Source organism: Lygodium microphyllum, chromosome 17 (genome assembly GCF_053477565.2).
Source record: "Lygodium microphyllum isolate KBCC chromosome 17, Lygodium_microphyllum_v1.1.10, whole genome shotgun sequence".
Lineage (NCBI taxonomy): Eukaryota > Viridiplantae > Streptophyta > Polypodiopsida > Schizaeales > Lygodiaceae > Lygodium > Lygodium microphyllum.
The window spans coordinates 1,272,496-1,296,293 of record NC_141151.1 but is presented as its reverse complement, the minus strand read 5'-3'; the positions used below and the strand labels follow the sequence as shown (position 1 = coordinate 1,296,293).

The 23,798-nt window shown below is 42.3% G+C and overlaps 1 protein-coding gene across 3 annotated transcripts in view; it reads left to right on the top strand.

Annotated features, from left to right (window-relative positions):
* The window catches only part of LOC148021493 (glutaredoxin-like), a 72,138-nt gene extending 58,211 nt beyond the window's left edge, over positions 1-13,927 (top strand). Inside the window, exons 4-6 of one of the 3 annotated variants that reach the window (XM_087696903.1) lie at positions 12,854-12,880; positions 12,980-13,053; positions 13,187-13,927. In XM_087696903.1, the coding sequence (XP_087553029.1) occupies positions 12,854-12,880; positions 12,980-13,050 (98 nt within the window). In that variant the 3' untranslated portion in view covers positions 13,051-13,053; positions 13,187-13,927. Of the gene's footprint in view, positions 1-12,853; positions 12,881-12,979; positions 13,054-13,128 lie in introns of all 3 variants that reach the window. The other 2 variants (XM_087696902.1, XM_087696901.1) reach the window with 2 other exon arrangements.
* The last annotated feature ends 9,871 nt before the right edge of the window (positions 13,928-23,798 follow it).

Sequence of the window (23,798 nt, the reverse complement as noted above, 5' to 3'; positions counted from 1 at the left end):
CACACACACACACACACACACACTCTCTCTCTCTCTCTCTCTCTCTCTCTCTCCCCCAACTTCCAAGATGAGTAAGTAATTCCAAGAGTATCCCTCCCACCCCCTGTCAAAAAATGACGTGCCAGCGAGACAGTAGGGTTGGCGGGGAGGAACACGGAGTGAACTCGGTAAACATGGAGAAGAAAAGAGAAGAGAGAAGAGACTTTGATGAATGGAATGATGAAGTTCCGAATCATGGAGTGAATGTGATACAAGGGAACAAGAGTGCCGTAGCACAAGGAAGATGATGAAGATAGTCACGAACCACGAACCACAATGTCCTCCTGAAGGGGTGTGAGGGTAGTGGAGAGACTGGAGAGAAGAGGTGACGGATTGAATGAATCAGCTGTAAGGAATGAATGAGAGAGTGGTCTATAAATAGGCACAGTTAGTCTAGGAGGGTGCCCCTTTTTGGGGCTGCAAACCCTAAATGCAAAATGCAGAAATGCAAAAACACAAACTGCGGGTGAAGGGTTTCTCAACATCCCCTCTCAGGCCCAAAAAGGGAAACAAGAGAAGAGTGAGGTGGAGATGCAATGCTACATGCTGAAGAATGCTCATGCAGCAGGTGCCACTTGGACAGTGTTCCGCGTGGGAAAATTGTTCACTTGCCCAAGCCCCCTAGTACAAAGATGATGGAAACATGCAATGCATAGGAGGAATGTCGGACTTTATGTGGTGCCGAGAACCATAAGGATATGCCCATACTCGATCTCGAGAGGTGGCTCCATGCTGACCAAGCGAGCAAGGCAAGAAGAGAAGAGGACGAAGAAGATGTAGAGGATTCCTAAGATCCAAGATTTCCACCAGAAAGGGAACTTGCAGTAAAGAGCAATAGATAGAGTGAATTGGAGAACCTGAAATACAACCTCGGGAGAGAAGCCACTAGCTCCGTGCATCTATGCTAGAAGGAGTATGAAGGCCTCGTCACCAAGTCGTGGTTGAACCTCCGAGGTCCTGATCTAGGTGGTACCTGAAGATCTTGGGTATCAGTAGAAGAGATGACTAGTCGAAGACAGCCACCCCAATAAAGTAGAGGATAACGAACCTGCCATCAGTCTTTGCCTTCACTGGAGTGGAGAATCTTTGCTGATGTTTGAGCAGATCCAGCTCTGATACCATGTCAAAAGATGAGGTACTAGCGAGACAGTAGGGTTGGCGGGGAGAAACACGGCGGCAAACATGGGGAAGAGAAGAGAAGAGAGAAGAAACTCTGATGAATGGAATGATGAAGTTCCGAATCATGGAGTGAATGTGATACAAGTGAACAAGGGTGCCGTAGCTCAAGGAAGATGATGAAGATAGCCACGAACCACGAACCGCAATGTCCTCTTGAAGGGGTGTGAGGCTAGTGGAGAGGCTGGAGAGAAGAGGTGACAGAGTGAATGAATCAGCCATAAGGAATGAATGAGTGAGTGGTCTATAAATAGGCACAGTTAGTCTAGGATGGCACCCCTTTTTGGGGCTGCAAACCCTAAAAGCAGAAACGCGAAAACGCAAACTGCGGGTGAAGGGTTTCTAAAAAAACCCCCCCCCCTCTCTCTCTCTCTCTCTCTCTCTCTCTCTCGTCTCACACACACACACAAAAGAATGAAGAGCCTGTTTGTCCATCCACCCTAAAATTTACTTTGTTTTTTGATGTATTACATATACACTCCCATCTGTCTTCTAGTAGCGCATTGCACATGTTGTGTACGAGGTTTTTCCTTGTTATCCTCATGTATTCATCCTATTAACTCAAGTGACATTGTTATTTTAGCTCTAAACATATATTCTATTATCTATAATCTAAAATAACTAAGTTTTTGGTTTTTTTTTCCATACTAATATTGTACTGTACCTTATAAAATCATAAGGTACCAATTAGTACCGTATTTTATTGTACCGTACCTTTCATACCTGACAAACTTGCAACCAATCAATCAACTTCAAGAGCTTTGAGCTCTATTTCCACAATATGCAACCTTTCTTCTCTTCTTTTCACTTCACTTCATTGTATTTTGGATAGTCGTGTGCTTATCCTCGAGTTGCCTCCTAGCTTATCTTCAAAAGCAGGGCCCTTCTCAAGCTAAACCTTAGCTTAAGCAGCCCCTTAGCTCAAGCCCTTTAAGCACAAGGCTTAAGCAGCCCCCTTGACCAAACAATGGCAATCTAGTTGCAAGAGAAACAAACTTGGAAGAATATGGCTTTGAGATCAAGTGATGTAGCTATGCTTTCTAGCTATAAAGGCAAAGGCAAAGGCAACCAACAGGGGAAAAATTAGTTCAAGGCTGATGTGGAACAGCCATTTGGCAAGGTTGCTCAAGAGTTGCAAGAGAAACAAACTTGGAAGAATATGGCTTTGAGATCAAGTGATGTAGCTATGCTTTCTAGCTATAAAGGCAAAGGCAAAGGCAAGCAACAAGGGAAAAATTAGTTCAAGGCTGATGTGGAACAGCCATTTGGCAAGGTTGCTCAAGACACAAGGATAAATGCCACTATTGCAAGAAGCTCGACCACTACATAGATGGATGTATAGTTGTTTTCAGATGCGCTTGAAAAAAATTTCAAACGTCTACAAATGTCTGAAAAACAGACGATTGAAAACTGCATTTTAGATGTGATGTTAAAAAGAATAAAAATTCGGGCAGACTTTAAAAAATGACCGATTGTCGGCCGCTTTTTCCTGTTCACTTGTCCATCAATGTGCGCAGCTTGGAAATCACCTTCCTTGACTGAAAATGGTTGAGAATCCCTGCACAAAGTCACTGTGGGAAATACAGCTGCCTACCTAGAAACACTGCTGCCCCAAACTTTCTGACCATTGGGTAAGATCTCTCTCTCTCTCTCTCTCTCTCTCTCTCTCTCTCTCAGCGTTTGAGCAGTGCAGTGTATTCAGACTGCATTGTCACTGTTCACAGCCTAAGATCCGAAAGCTAAAATCTGAACCATGAAGTTTGAATATTGAAGAGAAGACCTTTTTCTCTGTTTCTCTCTCTTTCAGCCTTCAAAGACTGCAGTGTACCGCTGTGCAGTGTAATCAGCCTGCACTGTTTAGTGTAAAGCCTGAAGCTTCTCTCTCTAAGCTGAAGCTTGAAGGCTGAAATTTTTAATTTGGAAATTGGGGCTTTGCTGTAATCAAAAGGTAGCAAGCTTTTACAGCCCAATGTGTTCATTTGACACTAACGATGTCACATCTACATTCAATTTATGTCGGTTTCAGAGATTGGAAGAAAGTGGAAAGCTGAATGGGACAATGTGACTATTGTGAAAACAATTGGAAGAGGGTAGAATACATGTAGCTGCAAGTATTGTGGACATACTTGGGATGGTGGCCCACTACGTATAAGGGCACACATTTTGGGTTTGATAGGACTTGGTATGAAAAAGTGTAATGCAGCTGCAGAAAGTGCAAAGGATGCATGTCATTGATTGCATGTGGGGGTTGGGGTGCAAGACTCCATGGTAAACATTGATGCATTTGTGTCATATTTGGGAGATGCTTCTTGTATCAATGGCAATAGCAATGCAAATGCGAGTGTTGGATAGCTTGGGTAATCTAGCTCTCACGAGCATGTGTGCAAAAAGAAGAAAGTATCCAAATCACAGGGTGATTTGCCAAAAGCATGGGATATGCAAGCACGAAAGGAGGTAGACATTGTTGTTCGTTGCTTCTTTTATGTAGAATATATTCCATTTTGGAAAGCAAAGAGTCCATATTTTCTTAGCATATTGGAGGCAATTGGGCAAGTGGATTAAAGCTGTAAACCACCTTCATATCACAGCCTATGCCCAAAGGACCTTGTGGATGAGGTTAAATGCATTAACCATGACTCGCTTGACATCATGGACAAGTGGAAGAGATATGGATGTAGCATTGTTTGTGATGAATGGTTAGATGTAAGGCACATGCCTATTATAAGTGTCATGGCTATATCCATTTATGGTTTAGTTTTTTTAAAAGCTGAAAATGTTGTCTATTGCATTAGGTAGTGGTGCTGGTGCATCAGGTGCTGTTGCTATTGTACTGACAATTCAAACACTGAGAATTCATCCACTAACTTTCAGTGAAGCCAAGTTAGATGGTGCAAACTATACTTCGTGTAAGTTTAAAGTCACAACTATCCTTGATTCTTATGAGCTTCTAGAGACGATGCTGGGGACTGACCCAAAACCACAACCCATCCTTGACCCATCAAATTTGAGTGTTGTAATTCCTCCAAATGCAAATGCATTGTGTGTCTTAGTTACAAGTTGTTCTGACAATGTTTTGACCTAGATTCATCATACAACCAAGGCATTAGAAGCCTGGAACGTACTGAGGAGTCAGTAGGAAATACGAAATCAAACAAGGATTCAGAACTTGGAGAATCAATTGGTAGCAGAGAAGTTTGTTGAAGGAGAGACAATTGAAGTGTTCATCACTCGAATGGAAGTGAATGAAATTGTTTTGAGAGCAAGCTTTTGGAATGATGCTAAGATGATTGTAAGATTTGTGCACCCATTCCTAAATTCCTTCGTCTTGCTAATAGAGAAGGAGTCACTATGGGGCTTCTATACGATACAAACCTTTGTCTCATCAACAAGATCAAGGTGTTGGGTTTGACTCATGCCTATGCTCACAGAGGACTGTCAATGATCCTCGGTAAGACACTAGGGTACTTTTTACTTTCCTTACAAGAGGTTTTTTTCCCTAGTTTTATTCTCCTTTATTTTATGTGCCTATGTTATACAGTTTGGGTACTTATCGTATTTTACACCTTTCAAGTGTGAACACACGTTAACAACCCTAAGGTTTAAGGGGGGTTGGTATTTGCGCATCGCACTCTTTTCAAGATTGCATTGGGAGTTGTGTCTTCACTCACACACTCTTCATTGTCAACTGTACTCTCAACTGAGCTTCGATCTTTGTGCTTCCTCTCACATTTGGTATCAGAGTTGACCTTTAGCTCAGCTGAGCTCTTGGCCATCATCAGTAAGTCCACCGCCACAAGCAGTCCCACCAGCAGCCTGTCCGCGTGCAACTGCAGAGCTCGCCAGCTGAGCCACCTGCTCTAGTTGGACGCCGCTAGTTTGCCGACGTCACCACCTGTAGGTCCACTACTTCAGGCTGCACCTGTGACCTGTTTTAGCGCCCTGTTTCTATGCCTGTGCCTTGTTCTTGCACTGCCAGGTCCGCCAGTTTTGCCCGTCTCTGGTCTAGCTCTGCTCAATCAGAATCAGAGGTAAAAAGAAAAAAAAATCAATTCTTTATTCAGATTTGATCTTCAGAAAGGGGCTTGTGCCCGGGCAGCCTATCTCTGTTTCTGCATATGTTTGGGGCACATTTATTGCAGAGATTTCTTGATTTTTGGGCCAGAAACTTGGGCTATTGAATTCAACTCAGACATTGGCAAATGTACATCAGCGTTAGTCTGCAATAGACTGAATTAGCACATTTTGGACAACAAAATTTTGGGGCTTTTGCATTTTGTGTGCTGCTGAGCACTGTTTGTGCATTGGACAGCTTGTACATTGGATAGTTTTGACAAAGTGTGATCAGATTTGCTAATTACAGCAGGGTCCTTGTTGTAATTTTTGGAATTTCTCAGATTTCCAGGTTGGTCCAGCTTAAGTCTTGGTCTTGTGCTTTTGAACAGTGACCTTTATCATGGCCAATTAGGGACAAGGTGATGTATTTACATATGTATCCAAGGAGGATATGTTGGATGGCAACAACTATTCTGTGAAGAATCATTGGGATTATGTCAGTGGTGAAGAAGTTCGGCTTGGAGTTGTGGCGTCTGTAACATCTCCTCCAGGAGGGCGTGGACAAAGGCCCTCTCAGCCCGCTCCACCTCTACCACTTTCCTAGAGATCAGCAGCACAAAAGGCTTGGGATACATAGGATGCTCAAGCATCGTCATTGATTGCATTGGCAGTTCAGCAATCTATCATTCTGCACATATGGTCTGGAGCTTCTTCATGAGAAGCATGGATAATACTTGAGCAGATGTTTGCTCGTAAAAATGAGATATGCATCTTTCTTGAAGAAAGAGCTTGAGAATGTGAAGATGGATGAAGGTGATTCTATACAGGATAATCTCAACAAAATTTAGGACTTGCGTAAGCAGCTTATGAACGCAGATGAGTATTATTTGGATGCGCAATTGATCTCTACTACTTTGAATTCATTTTCCGCCCTCTTATTTGGCCTTTCATACAGCCTTAAATCTCACTACGAGGGTTTCCCCGCAACCACTTACTTTTCTTTAGTTGGAGAGCAAATAAGCAAGAACATTGGGTGGATGTAATAGCGTTTGAACAGGCTTTTATGGCAAGGAAAAAGGGCAAGAGTAGCTAGTCTAAAAATGCTCCGCAGAGTTCTGGGAGTTCAGGTACTTCACAAAGCAGCAAGAAACAGGGGGGCATGCAAGTCAAGAAGGGCAAGTGCCACTATTGCAAGAAGCCAGGTCATTACATCATAGAATGTAAGAAGCGCATAGCCAAGGAGAAGGAGTTAGGGATGTCTGTTTTTCTGATGCACCTTCTATTCTATTGAGTCCACCTCTTTTATTGTAGACCGTGACTATTGTTTCTAAACTTGCAGTTATGACTCTTCTTGGGTTGATAGAGTATTTAGCTCTACTGAGGATGCTAGCACTTGATTTTTTTACAGTGGTGCTTCTAGGTATATTACATCTCGCAGGGATTTGTTTTCCTCTGTTATTGTAGCTCCTTTTGGTAAGTCTGTGCAGTGTGCCAACAATGCATCTTACCTCTATTAGAGATATTAGGGAGATTATGTTGACAGCCATTGATGGCTCTATTCTCCGTTTGCAGGATGTATTATTTGTGCTAGGAATAAAGAAAAATTTGTTGTTCATTTCTACTTTGGCAAAGTGTGATATATGCAAGTTACATTTGATGATGACAAATGTATGGTCAAAGATAAAGAACTCATGACTTTGGTTTTGACTGGCACATTATGTCATGGACTATATGAGTAAGATGCTTATTTAGTTGATCAGTCGGTCTATTTAGCATTTACTCTTACTCTTGCTATGTCATAGGCAGAGTTATGGCATGCTCTCATGGGACATGTCAACTATAGCAGCTTGATGCTTATGGAACATATACAGACGCTAGATGGCTTACCTCTCTTGAAGAGACCTCTTTAGCATATATATAAGGGATGCATATTGGAAAAAATGCATTGTTTTTTGCTTTCTCGTGATGTTGCTTTTAATGCAACTACTAAATTACAAATTGTGTGTTTGGATGTATGTGGCCCTATGCAAAAAAAGTCATTGGGTGGCTGTTATTATTTTGTCACTTCCATTGATGGCTTTACTCGTTTTTGTTGAGTCTACTCATAGGTGAAAAAGTAAGAGCTGTATGATGCATTTTTGGCTTTGGTAGCACTGGCTGAAAATAAATCTGACAGCAGGATTAAGGCTCTCCATTCAAACCGAGGGGGGGAATACATGTCTTCCATGCTGAATAATTGTTGAGGCAAAAAGGCATTGTCCATTAGTACACTATTGCGTATACTCCACAGCAGAATGGGGTTGCAAAGAGAAAGAATCAGTCATTCATGGAGATGATCAGATGTATGCTGAAAGCAAAGAGTTTGCTACATAGTTTTTGGATGGAAGCAGTTATGTGTGCTTGCCATGTTTTGAATAGGTGCCCTACCAAGGTATTTAAGAATGTTATGCCTTTTGAGGCTTGGAATAGTTGGAAACCTTTTGTTGGACATTTTCGTACTTTTGGATGTCTTGTGTATGCTCACATTTGTAGGGCAAGGATAGGCATGGAGATCGAGGTAGGCAGACCTTACGTGCAGTGAGGGAGACAGAGAGAGTGCGAGTGAGCAGAGTAGAGAGTGAACACGTTTTTCGGTACAATGACAAGAGTACCACTTTAGGTTTTAGATAGATATATGTATAAAAGTACAATGTGCTAAGAGTGTGTTCACACCAGTGCACATATAAAAGGCACGATGGCCCTCTATTCCCAACAACATTCCCAAGGTACTAAGAAAGAAGTTGGACAACAAGGCTGTTAAATGCATTTTTGTAGGGTACAACAGTGAGAGCAAAGGATATAGATTGTATGATTTTGTCTCTAAGAAAGTGTTTGTCAGTAGGGACGTGGTTTTTGATGAAAAATCAGAATTATCCCTTGCTGATTTTGATACATATCAGGCTGCCAATGATGTATTTGAAGGGTTTCTGCCCATTTCTTTTGGCGATACAGTTGGAGCCTCAATAAGTGAACATAATGTTCAGCCAATTGCTCCATTGAGCAATGTGGAAATTCAGCCTATGGGTGATCTGAATATTCAACAAGATGCTGAACTGGAGTAGAGGTAGAAGGCTCGGATGTTGTATCTCCATCCTTTGCTCCCGGGTGAAGGTGAGGGTACTTCTCTCAACATTTCTCCTCTAGATGTGTCCCCATCCCATAGTATAGGCATTTAGGCTTCTTTGTGTCGGAGTTAGAACATGAAGAACTCTCGTGTCTTTTAGCCTTTGACTTTCCTTTCTTCTTCTTCCCTTTTCCAAAATGTGCAACAAAAGCTTTGGTGGAGGTGGAGCCGCTTGTTTCGGCGCGCTCGTTATGCTCCAAAACAAGTGGGTCAAGCTCCTCCCATAGAAGCTTCTCACGAGTCCTTGATATAAGAAGGCTGGTGTAGAAGACATCAAACCGGGGAGATGGCAACCGAGTCAAAAGAATCATAGCCATATCCTTTGAAGAGATCATCTTGCCAAGGAACGCAAGCTCATCCCTCATGTCCTCCAACCTATCGATATGATCCTTCATGGAAGAAGAATAATCAATAGCGAGCATCCGTAATTTAGAGTAATCGGGTGGGCAAATGTCTACTAATGGTACAAAGAAGCAAGCTTTGACCACACATCTACTGCTTTCCGCAACTTGCACACATGTACTAGAAAAGAATCTTGTAAGCTCATAAAGAGGAAAGATCGGGCTCTAGAGTTGAGCCGATCCCATAAGGCCACAGGATCCATTGATGATCCAACTGTGGGATCTTCCATTGGATGGGGAATAGGGTGGGTAACAAACTCCCAAAGATCGAAGGTATCAAGGATACACTCCACCTTACATGACCAAAGTGAGTAGTTGGAACCATCAAGCTAGTCTTCATTGGGCAAAGAAAGGAGTACGGACACTTGTAAAGAGGATGCCATGAAAGGCATATGATAAGATATCTTTGATATCCTACAAGACACCCACAAAAATCTGCTTTTTGGCAGTAGATAGCTCCGAAATAGGAGGAAATGGCTAAAGGATCACAAGGAAGTCGATGTAGAGGGTTCACTTAGGGGAGATAGAGTGTTGTCTACACAAGGACTATGTGCATTTGTTGAGGAGAGTTGTTACCTGACCAAGAAACACTGTGTTTGGAGCAGAAGGCTGTTACCTGATTGGGGAAGCCTGTCGTCTCCAGCACGAGAGGAACTGGGCAGCAAAACGGGTACTTGGCACAAGGAAAGCGGACGCCTCCAGGCAGAAAGCTGCGTTTTCAGCAAAATGCTGATGTGGCAAGCCTGCCTGGTAGTCTAGGGTGGTCTCCTCCGTGGGAAGTCAGCTTTGTGTCTCACTTAGACAATGATACCATGCTCTGATGCACATCCCTCCCACTCACCCTTGAACATTGAAAATTCAGCCTTTTGTCGCACTGAAATCTCCTCTTTAGGTCTTTGCCTATGATCAATCAGTCCTTCTACATTGCTTTGATACCATGTCAAAGTGTAGTGAATGCGGAAGCATATTATAGGACTGAAAGAAAACAAACACACAAAGAGAGAGAGAAGAAAGAGACAGTGGAACGCAGTAATCTAGTGAATAAGCGCTGCATAAAGGGAGCAGATTTGTAACAGGCTGTCAAATGTATCTGCCTGAGCTCTCTCACCTCCAAACACCAGAATCAAATGATGTGTGAGTCCAGGCAGCCAGCCTATAAATAGGCCAAAGAAAAAAAAAAAGCAGGTTTTTTACTGGCCAACTGCAGCAAAACAGTCCACCTGCAATAAAATAAAATAAAATGATAATAATAGGCCAGAGAAAAAAAAAAGCAGGTTTTTTATTGGCCAACTGCAGCAAAACAGTCCAGCTGCAATAAAATAAAATAAAATGATAATATAATACTGCAGTGAAAATGCTACCTGCCACGTGGCACACTGGCTGCACTGCTTGGACTACCCCAGAACTGCTGTGATCAGCTGGTGACTACATGAATCTGTCCAACCTGATCCAGAAATGTGTAAATTTGCCCAAGAATGACTGTACTTTTACTTGTGACCATCCAGGGGATGCCTAAATCTCTAAAACTAGGCCCTATGCCCAGTGCCCCAAGACCCATATTTATTATTTAACATCTATGCTTTGCCACTTTCCTACTTTGTTTGTTCTCCCTAGTTGGTTTTTGGGGCTTACATTGTCCCTCTTTTGAGATTACACGTGTAAGCCGTAGTTACTAGAGCTTTCGTGATTACCACTCTATAATGGTTATGCAGTCTATTGTGACTGGTGGTTCAAGCAACTCTTAGCTCTTATAAAATTGTCAATTATAATTTGTTTCATATGTTTTATGAATGGATTTGGGTTTCTGCATATTTGAAGTGTTCTATTTGGTATATCCCCTTGAACTTTAAGATCACGATGTATGGAACTGTACTTAATTCATGTATGCCATATGATTAATGCATGAAAAAACCATAACTCAAATAGAGATAACTGGATAAAGAGTCATTTCCGTTCATAGGTTTTTTGACATGTACTTCAGGTTGCTGGTACAAGTTAATTAGCATGCGATTATTGCGCAAGAGTGTACAATTTAGTCATGCATGTTGACTCTAAGTCAAAATATGGTCGTAAGGACAACTTGACCTATTCGCGATTAGAATCCTAGTTGAGTCGAATTAAATGTTAGTCTCACTTATCATGTAGGATTTCATTTACCAAACTAGCCCTTGCAATTAAGCTTAGCATTTCACATGCGCATCTTAAATCTACCTTTTTAGAGGCATTCCTATTATGTGGTGCAACTGATGCTATCCATGATGCCAAGCATAGTTGCATTCATACTCCTATACTTGCATATGAAAAACACATGGAATTAAGGAGTATGAAAAACTCTTTTTTTGGTGCAAAAATAACTTGTTCTGCTTTTTGAATTTCAAAAATCGTTTGGAGTTGCTGGTTTAAATAGTGGAGTCTTGAACCTTGAAAAGTTGGGTGGTTGATGTGTTAAGGACGATCAATCTTCTGTTTTCTGAAATTAATGATGCAGTGGCCATCAAATTTTGTTTTGGGACAGACATACTAGGCTATCTAGTAAATATAGTTGAATTAATTGTTTTTTCTCAGCTTGCTTATCAAAGTACTAAGTCTGATATACATGACTAGAGTTAATCACATATTCCTTAATTGTTTGAATAAAATCCTAGGGCAATGTATGGTTCAGTTGCATGGTCTAAATCATACTCCAATCATGCTTTCATACCCATCTGGTGTCTGCATATGCGGTATAGAAATGGATGGAAAAACTAGGTTCCGAGTATGCACCAGAACCAGTCTGAGCTTTTGACAATTGTATGTGTGCTATGGAACTGAGGTGCTCCATCTATCCCAAATAGTTGCAGGATTAGGGTTTGTAGAAAGACCTTAAAAATAATTTGGGACGAAGCAATCTTGTAAGCCAGTATGTTATTTAAGTCCCAAATAATTATTTTTGGGTTAGCGTTCGTAAGCCAGTATACTCTTGACGAAGCAATCTTGATTTTTTTGGCTTGAGCATTCCTCGAAACACTAATCTTTCACGTGCTCGTTAGGTTAGGTGATGTCTATATTTTGAAAGGTACACGAAAAAAACCTCCCTGCAGTCAAGGCATCTTGATGTAACCATTGTGAATCTTCCCTTTTCAATATCTTGTACTTTCTAAGCTCTAGTCTTTGAAATGGTCAAGGCATCTTGATGTAACCATTGTGAATCTTCCCTTTTCAATATCTTGTACTTTCTTAGCTTTAGTCTTTGAAATGGTCATTTACTGTGATCAACGTTACTCTGGATGGCTTACGAAGAAGAGATCTAGTGCCCATGGGACTAACGAAGAGAAGGTTCTGTGAGGGGATTATTGATCATGTGAAGAATTCTGTTGTGAATTTTTTTCTCAATTGTTCATGCATACTGAAGGACCAGTAATCCTCTGCAATTTCAGTTATAGATGATAAAGCCTGCATTCCTTCGTAGTATAGACAGGCTGGCAGATTCTATAAGAGGATCTGGATCTCTTCCTTGGGAAATTACTTGGTAAGGCGATACTTCTTGCTGCTTAAGGAAATCATGCATCAAGGCCCTTTTCTCCTGCTTTCTTGGAAGATCAATTCCAGAATACATCTGTTCGCATAAATTCAGATCAAAGATCAATTAGTATCTGTTCATAATCATGGTTTTGTGATACTAATTTGCAACTACCTTAAGAGTTTTGCATAATCAAGGACTGAAGGATTAACAACGTCTTGATAGTTGTACACTTTTTATCAAATGCGTAGGGGTCAGAACAAAAGAGATGGTGTCACACAATATGTTGTTTTAGTACCTAACATGATACATGAATGATGATATTACAGATAGTCTGAACGAGAGGATTATAGGCTCTTTGATCATCAAATTCTGAAACATATTTTATTTGCAATTTGAAACATGATCTAGCAGAACTCAGAACTATTTATATATGTGTGTGTATAGTTTTTGTTGGTTTCTTTTCGCTCTGGTTACTTTGGGTGCCTTTGTTGATCAATTTTCCTTGTGGGATTTGCTCAGGAGGCAAACACATCGGAGGATGTGATGGTGTGTTCACACTCTGGACTTCAATAGATATTCTTATTTCTTGTAAATGAATCACTTTGTTCACCTCGAACGACGTTCTGAATCTCTCAGCACTTGCAGATACTGTGGCCTTATATCAAAGTGGAAGGTTAATTCCTTTGCTGAAAGAAGCTGGAGCCAAGCTTTCTTAGGAGGTAATACTTTGAGAGATTCAATCATTCGTGATATGTATGATTCAGAGTAGGATGATTCAGTGTGAGTGGCTCAAGATTGTGCAGGGTGCAGATGCCTTGTATAAACGTGCTGAAAGAAAGGTAGAAATTGCAGGCAGGACCCTTGCACATGGGATAGAGACATTGTTTAAGAAGACGGAAGCTTTTGCACATGAGAAGACATTGTTTCTTGTTGAAGCAAATGTTTGTAATCGAAGTCACTGGCCCTCCTATGCTGTGAACTGCAGCCAGTTGATTCCTTTGATGATGTTCACAGCTGATCATGAAGCCTCATCAGATTTTTTGCTTATGCAAAACCTCAGAAGGTCTATACTATTTGGACTGCGAGCTTTCAGCAGAGACTGTCGCCATGTTTCTGATAGTGCTTGAAGCCAGCTGATATCTAGCTTGACTGTCAGTTGATACTGTCTTTCGGTGTTTGTCATCAAAGTGTCATCCTTGATTTCATCTTAACACAGCACACCAGCAAACAATAAGGTAGAGTTTCACCAATCACAGAATTTCATAGATTTGTTGCTTGTAATTTTGCACAAAGCAAGAAATCCCGCATGTATGCAACTTTTAAGAAAGAAAGTATTGCAAAGAGGCCATTAGCTTAGCTTGTAGGATAAAAAGGGCTAGAAGTACCTATATGCTTCAACATCATGTGTAGTGCAAGCGCTTTCCTAAAGTCTTGTAATTTGTCATGAAAATCACAATTTAAACACAACTTTTAATGTATTACTTCCACAAAAAAACAAAAGAAGAAGAAGTTTAAACTAGGTGTGAGAAATGTGAGCAACATGTATAGATGTCCGTCATCTCCTCCTCTGGAGTTGTGTTAATCCAAGGACACTAATACAAATTTCGCCAAATAGTTTCGATGGTTTGGTGCTCTTTGTTAGTGTGATTTTTCATACTTATTTGCATGGATTTTGCCTAACCTTGTGGATTCTTATGTTTTATTGATGTAATTTGTTACTTTCATTTGCGTTGAGATCCTTGTTAGTGTTATCATCCTTGTAAATGAGCATAAGACATCAGTTTTGGGCCACAGAGAGAGAGAGAGAGAGAGAGAGAGAGGAGAGCGATGGCGGGTCTGCTGCCATCTGACACACGGACACGTTTTCCTGCACGGCGCCCTGTCTGACGTCGTCTCGTCGCTTCCATTCTGCCCACGTCTCGCTGCACCCCGCTTCTGCCTACCCGTCGCCCTCTGCTGCGTGCTGGACGGGACCCGCCATCCACTGGCGTCCCATTTCCTGCGCGAGACATCCGCCTGGAGAGAGAGCCGTCGCCTGTTCGCTGTACCTGTGCCCCGTTGACGCCTGAACCTGCGCGGTCGCCTGCTGCACACCAGGTCGTCTGGACCTGCACCACCTATCCCGAAACCCGGTACGCTCTCGCTGTTGTCCCGTCTGCCCTACGTAAGGTCTGCTGCCGGTGGGTGCCTGCAAAGAACATCTTGTGGTGATGCGCAAGAGAGAGAGACACATAATCGGGGAGCACATGACGGAGACTCGATACAGAGTACAGAACTGACCTGTCCTTGTACAGCGAGCGAGAGAGAGAGTGAGCGAGAGTGAGAGAGCAAGAGAGTGAGAAACAGAGAGAGAGGACAGAAGCATGGCTGGGCTGGATATGGCTTTTATCAACCAAACGGTGGCAGCCCTTGGTCCGGATTCTGATACAGAGGAACCCGAGGATATGGTTCCTTGCACAGAGGAGATGCCTCCTGGTTCTGACTTTCCGCCTGCGGGCAAACGCTCCAAGCATACTTTCGAAGAGACAATGGGTCATCAGGAACATTCTTATGCTCAGATTGCCTCTGATTCTGTGGATTCGCAAGAGATTGATTGGGAGCATTTGCTGGAGTTTGCCAATACCCTGCTGGGCGATTATGTCCAGCATAATCATGAAGCTTTTTCTGACTTGGGAACTGAAGAAGTTCTGGAAGCCACGGTGGACCCGAAAACTGTCTTGCACTCTTTTTCAGTGTTTTATGACCGTGCGGTTATACTCTTCTTCACTGGCAGGATTCCAGTGCTTTCTCATATTCGCCAGTGGTTGCACCATTTACTACAAGGGGAGTGTGTTGAGGAGATCTTTGTTGGGTCCCGAGGCTTCTATGAGGTGCTGCTGAAATCAGAGAAGCATCGGGCTGATCTCCTGTCCAAACTGCCATTGTTCTTTGATCGCCTTTTAGTCCATGTTGTGCCATGGCGCCCTATGGCAGACTTTCAGCGCCTGCTTCAACGTGAATGCCCGGTGTGGGTTGAAGTGAAAATTTGTTAGGCTGTCTATTGGCCATTGTTAAAGGATGCCATGGCCGTTGTGGAAATGGTGCTGGTCCCCCCAAGCCTAAGGGCAATGAATCGAAACCGTTTGTGTATGTTATGGGACACTGCTAGGAAAAGGCTTGCGTGGCTTCGCCTTAATTGCTCTAGCATGCATCCTTTGCACTTTTGCTTGAAATGGGGCAACTTTGCAGGACACTGCTTTTCATGTGGGAAATTGGGGCATTTTATGGCCGAATGCCCAGAGAGGCAACGATCTTCAGATGATACGCATACTGTGATGCCTATGGATGACATGGTGCTTGATGCTCCATTACAAGAGGCCACCCAGCCACCTAATGTTTTGGATAAAGGTAACAACAGGTCGGATTTGGATTCTCGTAGCAATGATTAGCTGAAGGCATGTCCCAAAAAAGGTAAAAAGTTGGATGTTGGCCTGGTGGACTCTGGGCCTAATGTTTCACACGATTTCGTACGCACGTATATGTGCAGGAAAGAAATGTTCTCTTCACAGTATGTTGCACGTACTATGGTTCCTTCTGCCCCTCGTAATCAGTCTACGAGGAAAGCATATACCAACGGTCCAAAGGGCCCACCTGCTAAGTTGGCGTTTGATACTAAAGGTAATGTGATTATACCCTGGGATCGTCGTTATCCTTGTTCCACCCCCAAGGCAGTGGATATTCCATCTACCTTTAAAGCTGGCCGTTAGAATTCCTTTGCAGTGTTAGCTGATTTTTTGGATGAAGGTGTCCTTGACATTCTAGCAAAAAAGGTTAAATTGAGGCAAACGGTGCCTCGTTCCTGATTTTCTTTTTGCAGATATATGAAGATAGCCACGTGGAATGTGAGGCATTTGTTCTCGCCATAAGCAACATGCCATGTGGACTGTCTTGCATGAGAATCAATGGGATGTCTTGTGTGCGGTTGAGCACAAGAGTCACAGTGAAGCAAGAAAAGTTGTGGATTGCCATGGGTTTCGCTTGTTTTATGTAGGGACACATGCTATGCATTATTCTGGTGTGCTTATGATTGTCCATGAGAAATATCAGCCTGTTCTTACTAAAAATGATGTACAGGGCCGCTTTGTGGTAATTGAAGTTTTATTTGAAGGAGAGATCTTATGGTTGCTGGGCCTCTATGCTCCAAATGACCCTTTATCCTGACGCGATCTTTGGAAGACTTTGCATAGCTCCATGTTACTTTTGCAGAAGGGGTTTCTTGATGGGGGATTTCAATATGTGTGTTGACTCTTCACAGTCCACTTCAGGGCATTCGGTGATGGATGCTCCGAAAAGTTGGGTATGGAATGCCTTTGCACTAGCGGTACTTAAGTAAGATCTATGGTCTTGGCTCCACCCTTCTTCTACAGGGTTTACTTTTCATTCCGCACAGAATGCAACTACATGGTCGTGGTTGGATCAAATGTACATCATGCAGGATGATGATTTTCTTCCTTAGATGCTGGAAATGCAAGTCTTGCAGCAATATGCCTTATCGGACCATTTCCCTCTCCAGCTTGAGATACTTGCACAACCCATTGCACCTTTTATGTAGTTGCTGGATAGACTCCCTCTACGTTTCAACTCGTCTTATTTGAAGCATCCAATCTTTCAGGGCTATATGCAGCAGTTGATTGAGCGATTTTTATTGGACTTCGCCTTTGAGGGCACAGCTTTCTTTGAACGTCTGCTCTCTAATGTGCAGCGGGTTGCTTGGCAGTATGGGATCCATCATGCCTCTCTTTGTCGGCGGCGTCAACATGCAGCGGAGGACTTACTGGCTTTGGTTCGTTCGCTGCTGGTGGACACCCCAAATGATGAATTTGTGCTATCACTGGCAATGCGTCTGGCTAGTCTTATTAAAGAATTTCAGTTGAAATCTTATCAGCAGGTCAAACTGCAAAATTTGACTGACAATTTGCAAGATAGTACTTGTCAGACTCATAAAGTTATTTCGCGCGCTACATGTTTCTCTTGCTTGAGAAAATATGACTAGACTCCAGGATTCAGAAGGTCGAATGGTCACTAACCCGCAGACCATTGTTAATATGTGCAGAAATTATTTTCTAGATCTTCTTGGTGCTTCCCGGTCGCCTTTTGACCAGGTTACGCATGCACGCTTAGTCTTCTATGATCTGGTCCGCCATCAGGTTCCACTTCATATGCAAACTACTTTGGAGACAGATATTTGTGAGGAGGAGGTTATGGATGTTTTGTTACACCTGCCTAAGGATAAAAGTCCTGGTTGGGATGGTCTCACCAATGAATTCTTTGAGAGCTCGGCTACCCAATTGGTGAAACCATTGGTGGCTATGTTTTAGCAGGTTTGGGAAACAGGGGTTATGCCTTCATCATGGAAAGAAGGCCTTATCAAACTGCTTCCAAAGGTTTCTTCACCGTCAATGTTGCAATATTGGAGACCAATTTCTTTGATGGGTTCGATGTATAAAATCTTTTCCAAAGTGCTGGCGAATTGGCTCCACAAGCACCTTCCAGCTATTGTGCATCCTCTTCAATATGGTTTCATTAAAGGCCGCAACATTCTGCATAATATCTTAAATGTGCAAATGGCTATTGACTATGTAAGGCACTCTAGTCATGAAGTGGTATTGATTCAATTGGATCTGGAAAAGGCTTTTGACTATTTAGACTGGTCTTTCATTGCAGAACTTATGTCTGCTATGGGTTTTGGTACTCAGATGTCCCGATTGATCTACACCATTAGTGCTGCGGCTTCTTCGCAAGTTATGCTCAATGGTGGTGTTACCGATCCATTTTTCCTTGCACGCTCGGTGAGACAGGGTTGCCCTTTGAGCCCTCTCTTCTTTGCCCTGGTGACTCATCCGGTTCTTTCAATGTTATCTTCAATGGCAGCTTCTACTCAGCTAGCCGGATTGTCTCTTCCTTTGGGACATCACTTCATTAGCCAATCTTTGGTTGATAATAGCTTTATGATTTTGTGTGCGAATAAGGACAACATTCGCAAGGCATTAGATGTTTGGACGCTCTTTGGTCATGCTTTTGGTCTTTGTATCAATGCCTTCAAATAAGCCATTCTCAGTTGCACGGAGTCTAATTTACAGTCATTGGGCTGGCAGGGTCAGGTTGTTCCTCGTGGTTCCATTGTGAGGCATCTTGGGTACCCTTTGGGTGTTGACATTCGGCCAAAGCAACTACTAGAGTGGATTTCACAAAAACTGGCAGCTAAGTTTATGTATTGGAAGTCGCAAGCGTGGCCCTTCCATGTTCGCCTCAAAGTGGCTCAGACAATTATACTACCAATGCTCACATATTTCTTGCCATTGCTGCCGTGGACTCCTACTACTTTGAAGGCTCTCACTCGCCCCGTTCGTTTCATGTTATGGAAGAAGGATTCATTGCATGCAAGTATTTCGTGGATTTCGTGGTCATATAAATGTACCCCCAAACGCTTGGGTGGTGGAGCTATTTTGGATGCAGAAACACATATGCACGCACTTCGTTGGTCTCTTTTTCGCGCCATGTGTATGGATCATCACCCGTGGGCCATTATAGCCTGTTATTTTCTTGAGGATAGCGGGCTTTGGCATGGTAATACACAACTTCGGAGCTCCTGGTAGCATGTCCTTAATGCAGACGCTCGGTTTTCTAGTTCGTCCTCCTCTCTGTTACTTCATTTGGTCGGCTCCTGGAAAGTGGTGCTCCAAAAGGCGCGTTGGCATCCAGTGGGGGACCGCTTGCATACTAACTCTTTTCAACTGGAATTGTTGGCAGTCTCGAGATTACTTTCATGGGAAGACAAACATGAGCTCAGACCAAAATTTAACCGCATGGTCCGTTTGGGTGTGAATTCAGTTGCGGATGCCACCCTTGCCAGTCGCAATGTCTTCACATCGTTTCGTACTGCCATGAGACTTTTCAGAATCCCGCGTGGATACCGTGATTTATGGGAACAGCTTTTGTTAGTGCTTCAAAGCAGGCAACCCTTTCTTGCCATTGCTGTGGATTGTCCTTGGCAGGACTGGGACCTTGCAGGTCGGTTGAGTTTGGAAAATACCTCTGCTAATCAGGTGTACCATCTTTTGATTAAAGATCATCAATGGCTGGTTGTTAAAGCTAATACGGTATGGGGATTGCGAAAATCTCAGTCATGATGGAAGGCAACTGTAATGGAGGGCTGGTTGAATAAGACACCTTTCACATGCAAAGTCTTTCTTTGGCGGGTAATGATTGGTGGCCTTCCTCTTGCCTTGGCCCTTTCCAAGCATCGAATTTCGAACGGCAATTGTTTCTTCTGCACCACTACTGTGGAATCGGCTCGACATCGTTTTATTTCTTGCCCGCTCGCTAAGAATATCTGGTTGCTCTTGTCACAGGTTTGGCGCGATGTGGTGGGGTTCTCACTAACCCCTTTCGATTGGGTTTTTGTGCACCCACACCCAAAATACCCCACACCGCCACAGTTGCATATGAAGATCTTATTCCACTTTTTTAGATACTGGGGATGCTGACACAATTGGACAATTCGGAATGCCTTTCTTTTTTATTCGGCCTCTAATGTACCGGGACACATTGTCAGGCTTAAAGGTCTGTTGCATTGGCAGATAGATCTCATTCGACACTCGGACTTGCTCCCTCGGGAGGACTTGCTTCCCTGGCATATGGCAATCTCCTCTGCGTCTTTGCCATGACTTGTGTAACCCTTTCCTGGCTTTGTACTGGGATTTTACACACGTTGACCTAGAGTCCTCGTGTATCTTGTAATCATGTAAACTTGTACCGTTTTTCGTAATTAATACAATTACCTTTTACGGAGAGAGAGAGAGAGAGAGAGAGAGAGAGAGAGAGAGAGAGAGAGAGAGAGAGAGAGAGAGAGAATTTTGAACCCTAGTCAGCAGGTTAATAAAATAAGTGGCTTACCACTAGGGTAGCCATTTGATTGTGAAAAAAAGCGAGTCTCTAGTTTCTCATGTGTTTCTTCATGCCATCCATTAGGAAGTTCTCCTCATGCATGGTATTCAATCTTCTTTTGTATTGTAGCTTCATTAACTATAGAAAAAACAATATGGATTGTACTTTGTCTATCATCATCAATCCTTGTTTTAATTTCCTTTTATAGCTCCTCTTGCACTTTTGTTGTCGTGTTCTTGACTTCATCTCTTCAATCTTATTATTGGTTGTAGTTATCTTCATAGCCAACTTCTCTAGTTGAGTTGAGTGTATATGCACCTTGGAAAGCAAGTCCTTCAGGGTTGCCTTTTTTGCTCCTTAGTTGTAAACCCATTAATGTAGATATTCCTTCCATGGGCTTGGCTACCAAGAGGGCTACAAAAGCCTTCAAGGACATCTTCTCATTGTCAGGGTGAGAATTCAAGACTAACCCTTTAACATAGGTGCCACCCTTGCATTCTAGGGGGAGTTCTATTAAGAACTGACTATTGTAAAGGAGTAGACTATTTTGTGGAAAGAGTGGACTATTGTGAAGAATGGCTTGTTCGAATGAAAATGATATTTTGTGGACTATTACACACATTGTGAAAGAAATAATGGATCGCTTAAATGAATGTGTGTGTGTGTGTGTGTTTGTGTGTGTGTGTGTGTGTGTGTGTGTGTGTAGATATGTATGATATGCATTATTCTTTTGCAATGTGGCTTCATTAATGGCTAAAAAGATTGTATTTGTCATACCTTGCTTATTTGCCTGCCTTGTTTGTCATACCTTGCTTATTAGCTTTGTGCCTCCTCTTGCACTTCGGTTGTCATTTCCTTGACTTCAATGTTTAATATTCTTATTAGTCATAGCACCTATGTTGCAAGATTTCCCTCTAACTTCATCAAGAGCATAAACAATTTGGCAAGTGAAACTTTCAAGATTACATGCTCTACTTCCAAGTTTCAAACATGCTACTAAAGATACTATATGGGTTTTTCTCTTGACTTGTCTTGGATAATGATGCCTAGATGATTGAGCAAGTCTTTGGACACATCTTGTTGTTAGGGTGAGAGCTCAAGTCTAACCCTCACCCTCAAGTAATATCCTTGCACCATAGGGAAAGGTGACAAGAGAGACTAGAAAATGCCCGAGGCTTGTGCATGTGAACACATCTTATAAGCAAGGGGGGTGGAGGGATAGAGTGAAGGATGCTATTGAAAGCGCATAACGTAGATGTGTAACAATTGCCATTTGAAGTACAAAACATCGACACAACTAAATAAGCTCTTCTCCCTAATGTTATTGTTATTGATGAACTCATACTGAGCTGTGCTATTGGTGAATTGAGATTGCCCTTGAGTCGTGCTATTGGAGGTGAATAGGAATAGAGTCATGTTTTGAGATATGTAAATATATGTACATGTGTGTGTGTGTGTGTGTGTGTGTGGTGAGGTCGAAAACGGCCTAAGACAGAATTGTGTACAACAATAATTCGCTAGATATCCTAAATGTACAACAATAATTTGCAACATCTACACTTTGGACTATCCACGCAACACATCCTAGGGAAGGAGTATTTCGAGTAAGTACCCTATTCAATAGTGTGTCCATGTAAGATCCATTTCCATTTTACCTTTGTGTCATAAAAGACATTTAATGAGAATATTGAATGTATGAGTGTATTGTGATTAATTTTTGCTCATGCCATATGAATTCACACCCCATGTAAACGTACCCTTAACAGGACATCCTCCAGCCAACCATGCAAACCTACCCTTGCCATGTCATTATAGAATCTTCTAGAAGATATACCATGTCATCGCCCGCATCATTATTGATGTCATCATAAAACCTTAAAGAAGATATGCCATCTCATCTCTTGCATCATTGATGATGATATCATGAAACATTCTAGAATATCTTTAGCCATCCTCCAACACCTATAAAAGGAGGGGCTCACCATAGAGCTTCTCAGCCTTACCAATGCTAGTCTTGGGAGCTCAAAGAGTCGAGAACTCTAATCTCGAGTTATGGGATCCTTTATATCCTATCGAGTCCTATTGTCTATACCTATAGTCCGGGTTGTGGGATTTTTTGTATCTTGTTAAGTTATCATTGTACCTTGTGCCCCTACATGGGATTATCTTGTAATCAAAAATCTTGTAACAAACCTTGCATCTAGTCTAGTCTCTCGAGCATAGTTTAGTGCTCCCATACCACTTTGGTAAGACTCCTTTCTAGACCTACTCAGCACCATGGAGGTGACCCTTGAAAGAATCGTAGCCTCCCTTCAAAACCTCAAACAAAAAATTCAAGACTCGAATGAACGACAAGTGCAACTTCAAATAGAACACCCTATGCATCTAGGCCTTGTGCTTCAACAGATACAAGACTAGATCTGAGACTTGCATAACAATAGAGGAAGTGATTGGATGATTCCACGTGTTTATCAAATCCCCAACAAGAGAAGCTAAGATCAACATGCCAAAGAAGTTAAATGGTGACCATTCAAAGTTCAAGGGATTCCTACAAAACAAGTAAAGCTCTATATCCGCATGCAACCGGATAGGTATCCAAATGACACTTCCAAGGTGGGATTTATTGGGACTTTGCTTTGTTGTGGCCAAGCTTTATTATGGTTCAATCTTGGAAAAGAATATACTAGTACTTCATAACTATGAGGCATTACTTTGCGAGCTCACTTTTGCATTTGAAGACGCCAACACTAGTTGAGTAGCATAAACAAAACTTTGGAAGCTACGACAAGGTAACCGCCCTACCTCTGCTTATGCATTTGAATTTAGGCAATTAATCTATGTCCTCACTTGGCATGAGGAGTATTTTATCAACCAATTCAGATGGGGTCTTCGAGATGACATTAAGGATCTCATGCTCACTATGCCTGCAGCAAAAATACTCAATGATTTTATCATGCAAGCCATATAGTGTGATAATAGATTGTTTGAGAGGAAGCAAGAAAAGCGAGAAGAATTAAGGCCTCGCCAATGGAACCCAGCCACAATCAGAGACCCAATCAAAGAAGAAGCCTGAATTGATGCAAATAGATAATACCAAATTCTAGCCCACAAGAAAAGCAAAGACGAAGAGAGAATCATCTATGCTTATATTGTGGAAACCCTAGACACATCACCCTAAATTGCTTGAATAAGAGGGCAAGCACCCCAAGAGTTATTGCAACCACCCTCGAGTATGAAAATGAGAACGTCCAGTTGTGAATGAGACTGTATAATTAGACCTTTATATAAGAAAGGGTCTCTTGATTCCAACCACACCCATGGAAACTTTCTTTGTCACAGTCCAAATGGTCCTGTTGAAAAAGATCATTTTCCTCAAAGCCCTGGTTGACTTCGGGGCCTCTGCATGTTTCATTGATGATGGCTTTGTGAATAGATACCAAATTCTAGTACTCCAATAGACCAATCCTCTACCAGCTGAAGTCATGGATGGAAGACCTCTAACATCTACAGATATTACCAAGGAAACTTGACCACTCAT